This window comes from Hylobates moloch, unplaced genomic scaffold (assembly GCF_009828535.3).
Source record: "Hylobates moloch isolate HMO894 unplaced genomic scaffold, HMol_V3 SCAFFOLD_15, whole genome shotgun sequence".
Taxonomy (NCBI): Eukaryota; Metazoa; Chordata; class Mammalia; order Primates; family Hylobatidae; genus Hylobates; species Hylobates moloch.
Window position 1 is genome coordinate 14,516,130 of NW_026652290.1, and position 10,646 is coordinate 14,526,775.

The 10,646-nt window shown below is 39.7% G+C and overlaps 1 protein-coding gene across 4 annotated transcripts in view; it reads left to right on the plus strand.

Annotated features, from left to right (window-relative positions):
• Positions 1 to 9,129, plus strand: part of KCNJ16 (potassium inwardly rectifying channel subfamily J member 16) — a 29,402-nt gene extending 20,273 nt beyond the window's left edge. For 2 of the 4 annotated variants that reach the window (XM_032177814.2, XM_032177815.2), the window contains exon 2: positions 6,830 to 9,129. In XM_032177814.2, coding sequence (XP_032033705.1) covers positions 6,923 to 8,179 — 1,257 coding nt within the window. In that variant the 5' untranslated portion in view covers positions 6,830 to 6,922 and the 3' untranslated portion in view covers positions 8,180 to 9,129. Of the gene's footprint in view, positions 1 to 4,365; positions 4,443 to 6,250; positions 6,324 to 6,829 lie in introns of those variants that run through there. The other 2 variants (XM_058428664.1, XM_058428665.1) reach the window with 2 other exon arrangements.
• Positions 9,130 to 10,646: the final 1,517 nt, after the last annotated feature.

Consider the following 10,646-nt stretch of genomic DNA (forward strand, 5'->3'; position numbering starts at 1 on the left):
CCAGTGAGATCGAGGCTGCAGTGAGCTCTGATCATGCCACTGCACTCCAGCTTACTGACAGAGCAAGATCCGGTTTCAAAAAAAAAAAAAAAAAATGGAGAGGAAAGAAATAAAAGTCACCTTGTCCCTGGGGCTTTGAGGAACTAATGAAAGGACAGAAAAGTGGCCCAGGTTGCTTTGTGGTAGGAAACAGTGCTATATTCCTGAGCTTAGATAGAAACATATACTGGGAACCACAGGCTCTCTGCCAGTGTCCTGCCAGTGGAGCACCCTTTGAGAGAGTGAAAGCCAGTGTTCTGATATTCTACAGAGGATGAAACTCAGTTCTCATGGTGTTACTGGAAAAGGCTCCTGATCCAGGCCCCAAGTGAGGGTTCTTGGATCTTGCGCAAGAAAGAATTCGGGGCCAATCCACAGAGTAAAGTGAAAAAAAGTTAATTAAGAAAACACAGGAATGGGCCAGGTGCGGTGGCTCATGCCTGTAATCCCAGCACTTTGGGAGGCCAAGGAGGGTGGATCACGAGGTCAAGAGATTGAGACCATCTGGCCAACATGGTGAAACCCCGTCTCTACTAAAAATACAAAAGAATTAGCTGGGCGTGCTGGCGGGCACCTGTAGTCCCAGCTACTCGGGAGGCTGAGGCAGGAGAATTGCTTGAACCTGGGAGGTAAAGGTTGCAGTGAGCCAAGATCGCACCACTGCACTCCAGCCTGGAGGCAGAGCAAGTCTCCGTCTCAAAAACAAGAAAAATAGAAAACAGAGGAATGAAAGAACAAAGAATAGCTACTGTATAGACAGGGCAGAACATGCTCACCTTGGGTGCAATGCTTTTATATATATAAGATAACAAAGCAAAAAAATCATGGGGGAGATGTGCTTTACTACAAGAGCTTTTGACAAAGGATTGCTAATTTTTGTGTAACTACAGTCTTCTGAAAGAATTTATATTATTATCTTTAAAGTGAAACTGACTCTTAGTTTAAGAATGCTTTTGTTCTTAAGATATCAGAACATCAGGACATTTCCTGGATCTGTTAGGTTGTAGGTCTGTTCAGTAAACATGATTAACTTATTCTCCTAACTGTAAATATCCTGTTAACTAAGAATGCTTAACCTCCTGGGGAATACAACCCAGTGGGTCTGAGCTTCATTTTACCCAGCTCCTACTCCAAGATGGAGTCCCCCTGGTTTGAATGCCTTTGACAATGGGGTTCAAACAATAATTATTGAATGACTCTTGTGTGCCTGGCACATTAAAAGGTGGCTTCCCATTCATTATCTCATTCAAACGTCACAGTAATTTGGTGACATAGGTATCATAACCTTATTTCATGAATGAGTACCATGAGGCTCACAGAAAAGTTATTTCCACAAGATGCCCAGGAAGTTGAGGGCAGACCTGGAACTGGGGTCTGCCTCCTAGTTCAGGCCCTCTCTGCAATACCGAAAACCATTTTATTTTAGACTATTTATTAGATTGGTGCAAAATAATTGTGGTTTTAAGTTTTGCACCAACCTAATATTAAGGGAATTTGATTTCTAAACTCGGTAACTTAAAATTATAATTTATATTGTTTTGGTGCAATCTTGAAATTCAGAACCATGAAGAAACGTAATCCCAGATTCGACATTTCTTCTACTTCTTTATAAAACAGCATTTGGGGAGAGGTAGGATTTATAATCAGGATGTAGATACTACTTAAGGAAAAACTGGGCTAGAAACAGGATCTCCAGATAACATTACTAGTGATGCTGTTACACTGGATTTCTTCCCAGCTCCAGCTTTCATTTAGCTGTTTGCTCATAATATATTATAACCCCTTTCTATAGTAAACTGGCACAAGGTTTTCTTAAATTGATTCAGGAGGAGAAACCGTAAAGTTATATCAGGAGAGGGGTAAAATCCACATTCACCAAAATGGTGGATTAGGGTTAGAGCTGAGAGGGAGAAGAGAACAGAAAGGGAAGAAAAGGTGTAGGACACCCTGCTCTGGGGATGAGAAGGGAACCTAAGAATGCCATTGACTTGTCACCAAAGGAGAAACTGAAGTTAGAGAGTCAGAGGGTTATTTGGAGAAGCGTGGACAGTTATCCAGTAGGTTCTGGGTAAAGCAAGAGTTCAGTGGCCGAATGAAGAGCTCCACCTAAGCGGGTCTGAATGTCTCAGGAGGATTCCAGGCCTCAGGCTCCTGCATAATTCTACCGCAAGGGCAAGAAGTTGTAAAACTGGTTTTGAGCAAAATAGCCACATAGCCTAATTTGGCCCGGCATTGTCCTAACTCTTAATACCTCTCTCTGTCTTTGCTCCTCAGCACCCAAAGCCCACCCAAATGTACCATCCAACTGCACCTGCCTCCGCTGGCGTACTCTTCACCTACCCTGGGTCCCATCCTCCCGTCTCCTTCTCCTCCTCCCTCAGAGCTCCACCTAGGCCTGTCTTCAAAGGCAGTGACCTGCATACAGAATTATGCCATCTCTTCTACCTCCACCCCATCAGCTCTCAAATTTCCACCAAAACTTATCTCATCTTATAGTTGTCAGGAAAGTAACTTGAATACTGATGACTTCACGTGTTAACTACCTCAGGTCCTTTAGATGGTAAAGGAGGCACTCGTTACCTCAAACACCACAGACATTCAGAATTGAATTTTTTAAAGAAATTTTAGACCTTTTTTGTGGTGCATCTCAAAGTACACAAAGCACACACTTCCTATTAATATATTATGTTAAGTAGATGCTAGAGGAAATATCCAGTTTTATCACCAGTGTCTTAACCACTGTGTTGTACCCTCGGTATGAGCTTACCTTTGAAGAGCAATCTACAAGAGGAGTTTACCTGGTAAGTCGCTGAATTTGAGAGGAGGTGGCAAAACGGCAGAGGAATTGCTTCAAAATTGATGAGTCTGATTGAGACGCTTTTGTGTATCGGAAACGGGGACAAATAAGCAGGATGCGCAGGATGTGCATTTGTTATGTTGAGAATGTTCCTTGCTGTGTTTATAGCTTATTTGAAATGTACTAAATTATTAAAAGTTTCTCCTTAAATACATACAAAGATTTAGAAAGCTGAGGCCTAAAAGTAGATCCTACTAGTCACAGTAGATTTAGAAATGTTTCTGTATCTGAGTTTAAGACAATGAGTAAGATACGAGAAAAGTGGTTATCAGGATTGGGGTTACTGACCCTTCTACCTTCCCCTCTCTCAGACCTCCTCGTGGGATGAAGTAAATCAGGGAGTCTCTCGCTGCTATCCTCAATGTCTGTGGGTATTTAATAAACGCTTCACCATCCTGAGTGCATTGCCTCTTCTCTAGCCTCATCTATAAAAGAACTCACATGGATACATATGTAACAAGCGTGCACATTGTGCACATGTACCCTAAAGCCTAAAGTATAAAAAAAAAAAAAAAAAGAACTCTAAGTCATTTCTAAGCCAAGAAATGGCTGTGTTTTTACTACCTTTGTCATTATTATATGGCAGAATAGACCTTACCTGATTCAGCGTTTTCCTTCGAACTTCATATTCTACAGCTTTGTAGTGATAGTTGATAGTAATTTTCATTGGCAATAAAAAAAAAAATAAACGTTTAAACCAACGAAATAGCTGCAAGGCTGTTGTATTGGTTCGAACCCCGAGAGCACGCCAACAAACACCACAAGGCGATGTGGAGCAACACGCTGTTCTAACGAGCGCCTGGGCGCAGACTGCCCGAGGCCTACAACGGCGTCAGCACCAAATGAGTATGGGGCAGGGGTTTATATAGTCTCCTGTAAACAGGAAGTGTCTCAGTCTGATGTAACTGCTACGCGGTACCCGGACGGCCTCTCTCTCGGTCTTCAGCGTGTACGTGTCTTCCGGGCAGCTGTCTTCCTGCTTCCGCTGTCTTGCTGACGCAGGCTGCTGGCTCAAGTGGTCTTGAGCCTTGGGACTGGGCCTGAGAAGGGAGGAGTTATTCACTCCCCACCCTGCAGCTTTCAGGCCCAGGGGAAAGTCTTTCCATAGCCACCATCAGTTTCTACGGAGCAACATGAAAAAAAATTACAGAAGTAGGAACATTGCAAGTGCTTTCTCATGGCGGAATTGATGGCGACAAGAAAATTACGAAAGCATCGAAGCACTTTTAAGGCTGAGTTTTAATGCTAAGAAGCGCAAATGCTAAATATAAAATTCCAGTCAATCAACAAGTGCTAGCCTCGATTATTTAATGGTAAACAGCTGGAAAAAAGCTCAGATTAACACGAAATACTAAATAAGAGACTAATAAATATTTCATCTAGTCAGTGTGACAAAAAGGCCTTCATAAACTTCTTTGTTCATTGCGTAGGCCGAGAAATGGGTCAGATTGTATATGATTTATTTGCTTACGATTGATCATTTGGTCTAAAGACAACTGTCTTTTAAAAAATGCGTTGTTTATGTGGTTGGAGATTCAAGAAAAGGGTAAGTGTATAGACCTAAACAGAATCTGAATGCTTGTCTTTGGCTAAGTTGAAGTTAATGATCACAATAATGAAACACATCAGGAGACATGGTGAGCTTGGAGCCGAATTTTCAGTTGTAACTTGTACCTCTCAAATTGTTACATTATTCAACAGTACATTTTCCACACACTCAAATTTGTTCACTTGTAACTTGTATTAATTGAAAATTCATTCACTTTGGAAGGTGTTTTGAAAGAGGCTTGTTTACAGCAGTTGCTGGTGCCCCGGAATTCAAAATGATGCCAACTGAATGCCATTTCAAATAAAACCTTTTATTTATTTATTTATTTTTTGGCAGCAGAAAAGAGCAGAGTCACGCAGTAGCTCTTGATTTATGAACAGTGTTTTCTAACTCTCAGACTCCCACCATGTGTGTAGTTCCCTTGAAGGAACTAGGTTGGACACATTTAACAAGAAAATAATTCTATCTCCATATCTGCTTTTTAATTTGAAATCATACGGGCCTTTGATTATACTTCATCCCATTCTCATGCCTCCTATGACCAGCTGAGAGGGTGGACACTGAGAATCCTACAGCAGCTTCTTCTGTTTGTAAAATATTGTTCAATGACAAGTCAGATAGATAGAAACCTACAAAGCATGGTGGCTATTGTGGACAAAATTTGTGAAAATATTTTACACTGGACCTTCCAGTAAGCACTTTCGCAGCCCTAGGTCACATCCTGAAATTATACACTTGGATCCCCCCAAATCAGGTTGAAGTGCTAACAAAGGAGAGGATGTAACAGATCAAAACTGATCTGGATGATGGGTGAGTGAAGTGGCCGACAGGCAGGTAGAGGACAGAGATAAACCCATACGTGTCTTACAGGAGTTTCTAGCTTTAAGTGGAGTCCATCCTTGTAAGTGGTGCCTTAAACAAAGAGTTTATTGTAAAGTGGGCCTGATCCCTGGAGGAAAAGAAAATTGATTCTTTTTCACTGGAGGGAAGTTAACTCTTTCTGTCCTTTTGCAGCAAAGAAGGTGCTGAACACGTATTTAGTGATGAATTTCCCTGGTTCGTTCCAAGGGGTCTTTATGTCAGGGAGAGTATTTATTCATACTGCATTTTCTATGTAGTAGAGAGGCAGGATTCCCTAAAGTCCCCCCGTTATAATCCCTTCATCCCGTCTAGCACAGGTGGACTGTGTAAAACACATATTCTAATAGTTACTAATATTCTAAAACACATATTCTAATAGCTATTAAAATTGGCTACAATACTTCTATTTTTGTTTGTTTTGCACAGGAGTCACTCAAGATGATTTTGATGTTGCAGTTTTAAATTTCACTTTGACTTGAGCTGGGAAATCCATTGGCCTATTATACCATGGATGCTAAAAATGATAAGCGCTGCATGTTCTGCCTTGATGTTTTCAAGACTGAATTTGGAGGGAGAAAAATTATTTTGCCTAAGGATGTCTGTGAAAGTATCAGGAAAACACTGAAAAGCCGGAGAGAAGGGTTCAGTTGTGGCGTGCTCCCTTTAAGAGGGAAACGAGATTAGCAACTTTGGCAAATTTTTGGGACTCTATTCAGAGAGAAAGAGAAGAGCTGCCAGTGTCAAAAAAAAAAAGAAAAAGAAAAAAAAAAAAAGGATGAATGTTATGAGACAAAGGCAGAGGCAATTTTACACCTTTCTGAAAGCTTACCTGGGAGTAGTTTTAGCTCCACTGAGGTTAAGAAAGATGCATTTTTTTTTTCTTTTCTTTCAAGACTAAAGGTGGAGCTAGGGGGAAACGAGTTTAATGTGAAGTAGTGCCCCTGTCAGTTCTGTTTGTCCTGGGAAGTATACAAGGAAGAAAAGCCTCCGTGGGAGAGCAAGCACCAGGTGCTGAAGGTGAGGGATAACCTATTACATTAACAATTATGAAAGTTACATTATGATATGAAAGTAGAAACTCTTTATTGCATCCTTCTTTTAAGGAAAAACCTGATTTAAACAGTTAGGAAGCTCATGACTGCTAGACATATATCTGAATTGTATTTTGCCTTTTCATATTAGCAATTACTTTGTTTTCTAAATGCCCTCATGCAAGAAGAGTTTACAAAAATAAAGCAGTTTTTTTTTTATATCGGGTCAGAAAAGTTAGTGAGGCATCATTTGGGATAATCACAGTGTTTACCCAAGCCTTATTCATATATAAAAATGTTATTTTCTCTAATTGCATATTTTGCCTCTATAATGACTGGTTAAATTCTAAACTGAAATGAGTAATCAATACTGTGCATCTAATGTTCAGATGAAGTCGTAGCTATTTTAGATGGTATGACACTGCTCCAAATTTGGCAAATTGCTATAAAGACGGACATTGAAAGCTAAAAAGTGTTTTTGTTGTCTTTTAGGTTCTAACTGGAAACCCAAACCAAGAAATAGCAACACATCTAGAATTCTTACTACTCCAAAACTCACCTAGATCCCTAAGGGCACAGCAAAGAATGAGCTATTACGGCAGCAGCTATCATATTGTCAATGTGGACGCAAAATACCCAGGCTACCCACCAGAGCACATTATAGCTGAGAAGAGAAGAGCAAGAAGACGATTACTTCACAAAGATGGCAGCTGTAATGTCTACTTCAAGCACATTTTTGGAGAATGGGGAAGCTATGTGGTTGACATCTTCACCACGCTTGTGGACACCAAGTGGCGCCATATGTTTGTGATATTTTCTTTATCTTATATTCTCTCGTGGTTGATATTTGGCTCTGTCTTTTGGCTCATAGCCTTTCATCATGGCGATCTAGTAAATGATCCAGACATCACACCTTGTGTTGACAACGTCCATTCTTTCACAGGGGCCTTTTTGTTCTCCCTTGAGACTCAAACCACCATAGGATATGGTTATCGCTGTGTTACTGAAGAATGTCCTGTGGCCGTGCTCATGGTGATCCTCCAGTCCATCTTAAGTTGCATCATAAATACCTTTATCATTGGAGCTGCCTTGGCCAAAATGGCAACTGCTCGAAAGAGAGCCCAAACCATCCGTTTCAGCTACTTTGCACTTATAGGCATGAGAGATGGGAAGCTCTGCCTCATGTGGCGCATTGGTGATTTTCGGCCAAACCACGTGGTAGAAGGAACAGTTAGAGCCCAACTTCTCCGCTACACAGAAGACAGTGAAGGGAGGATGACGATGGCATTTAAAGACCTCAAATTAGTCAATGACCAAATCATCCTGGTCACCCCGGTAACTATTGTCCATGAAATTGACCATGAGAGCCCTCTGTATGCCCTTGACCGCAAAGCAGTAGCCAAAGATAACTTTGAGATTTTGGTGACATTTATCTATACTGGTGATTCCACTGGAACATCTCACCAATCTAGAAGCTCCTACGTTCCCCGAGAAATTCTCTGGGGCCATAGGTTTAATGATGTCTTGGAAGTTAAGAGGAAGTATTACAAAGTGAACTGCTTACAGTTTGAAGGAAGTGTGGAAGTATATGCCCCCTTTTGCAGTGCCAAGCAATTGGACTGGAAAGACCAGCAGCTCCACATAGAAAAAGCACCACCAGTTCGAGAATCCTACACATCAGACACCAATGCGAGACGAAGGTCATTTAGTGCAGTTGCCATTGTCAGCAGCTGTGAGAACCCTGAGGAGACCACCACTTCTGCCACACATGAATACAGGGAAACACCTTATCACAAAGCTCTCCTGACTTTAAACAGAATCTCTGTAGAATCCCAAATGTAGTCCTAAATTGCGATTATGAGGGCTACCACTCAATCATTTTATCTTCCAGCCCATCAAGTCATTGTAAACACGGCTTTTTTGAAAGTGTTATAGCTATGTTTTATGATGAGGCTGGGTAAGTAGAGTAAGTTAAACTTGGTAAAAGATAATCTAAAAATTCCATAGTTCTCAGTTATTAAAATTTTTCTTGCTAGCCAATTTTGTATTAAGAATGCTATTAAGAAGCCTAATTGATTAAAATTTATCTTTTTTATTATCTTATATACTTGTATCTTCAGTTGGAGGTGTAGTATTCGAAAATGGGGAATGAAGGCAGGAAGGAGGCTGGAATAAAGAAAAATAAAAAGACAAGTAAGGCAGCATAAATAATACATTTTTAAATATGTCAACATTGATAATACAATGAAGATTTACTATAAAAAGTATCATATCTAACCAAGATATGCAAAAGATGCATTCAGTAAGCTGTAATGTTGAGAAATGTAACTGTGAAATCAGCTCACCAGTTCAAGTCACTAGGTTCGCCACTTGGACTGTTTTGGTTTCAGCGAGCATAGCGAGTGGCTGTAAGAAATTGTCCATGCCACCAGTTCCACTGCAATTTGCCCAGGTAGTGATCAATGAGAGCTAGAAGCGATTTTTCTCTAACCAATGAGGCAGAAGAAAAGTTGACAGTATTTAGAGCAGGATTTCTCTCTTAAAGTCCCTGGTTGACTCCAACAAATGCAGACAAGAAACAAGGCAATCACGACCTTGCTAGTTTCTCTGAGAAGAGGACTTTCTATGTTCATGTCCCACGTTCTTCCAGGACATGACCAAGGGACAGGATCACACAGATGAGGTGAGGGGATGGTTAGCAGCGATAAACATTCTCAGACCCTTGGAGAGAAACCGTTGCTAGCTTGCTGGTCCCAAAAGATTGCAACTTTGGCTGCTACATAAAGGATAGAACCTTTTTGGGGGGAGGGTGGGGAGGGAGATATTTATTTGTGCCCAGAAGCAGTTATGTATGCTTCTTGTCTTGGTTACCGTACAAGACACAAATGACTCGAGTTGTGGATTGCAAGAAACTCTTTTATTAAACTTGGAACAACCATTTAAGTGAAGGATTTTGTGAGATAGAATTCAATTAAAGTGATTTTAATGCACAGTAAGTGGATAATCTGAGTACAATGAAATTTCTTAAGTTTTAGAACATGAGATAAAGTTGTATACTCTACTTTCATGTTAAAATATGTTAATCATGATTACTTTAAGCCCACATCCACTGAGTAAAGAGTCACTTTAAACTTTATAAATCAAAGAGATATTACGAACATTCGGAATTATTTGTGTTTTGTTTTTGTTTTACATTTTTGCTGCACTGGCAGTAAGTATGTGGCACAGTTTTTATTTGTTCATTCTATTTAAATACACACCCAGACACACACACACACAGTTTTTGCTTTTTCTGGAAAATCTTTCTTTCTCTCTCCATGTAAATTAAAACACACAAGTGAATGAAGTAATTACATAGTCCAAGATTATAAATACAAGTAAAATATATAGGTATAGGTAGATAGAGTGCCTTTCTGTTTCTTTTCTTTTTTCTTTTTTTGTTTTTCCTTCCTTTCTTCTCTCCTCCCCCTCATCCTTCCCTTTCTCCTTCTTTCCCCCCCTCTTTTTTTTTTTGACCTGGGAGTAATAAAGTTACTTTTTAAATGCACATGTGCAATCTTTTATTCCTATTGTTTTATGGATAAGAGATTTGTTCAGGTCAAAAGTTGCAAAACTGTTCTGAAGCTTAATATTAGAGACCCAAGTAAGATTGTTTTTAGTATTGCTTAAGGAATGCACACTCCATTTAAAAAATTATGCACCCTGTAGATTTGGATTTTACAGCAGCAATTACTTGGCTAAATTAGAGTACTGAAATCTTGTAAGTAGAAAACAGCCACCATGACAATAAACAAACACTTAAAAATATTTTTAGCTTGTTTTACCTACATCTAGTTTCATTTCACCTTGCTTTGCTTTGTTGACTCTGCTACTGCTGATGTTTGCCTTGTCAATATCAGAATAGGGGCATCAATGTCCCGTAAAATACATTTTGTTGTGCTATGAGCCTCTATAATCAAATGCTTCTACTCAGAACAGAGTGTAAAATCAGCATTTCTATGTAATATATATCTCTAATTATCTGTGTAATTTTATAACATACTTTGACAACCCTAATGAGTTGCTTAATAATAAAGATCTTAAAATAATGCAAAGAGTGTGTGCATATACCTATATTTTCAGTGGTATAAGTTCTCTTTGCTGATGTGGTCAGCATTGGGTACAGTGCACCAAAAATAAGAATGCTGCTTCATAGAAATAGAACATAGGCAGCATTGTAAAGCATTTTTATGGGTTTTTTAACAGTTGTAGAACAGGTATATCTGAAGTAAAAATTAGTTGCTTCTGTAAGTATCACAAGCAGGTTCTA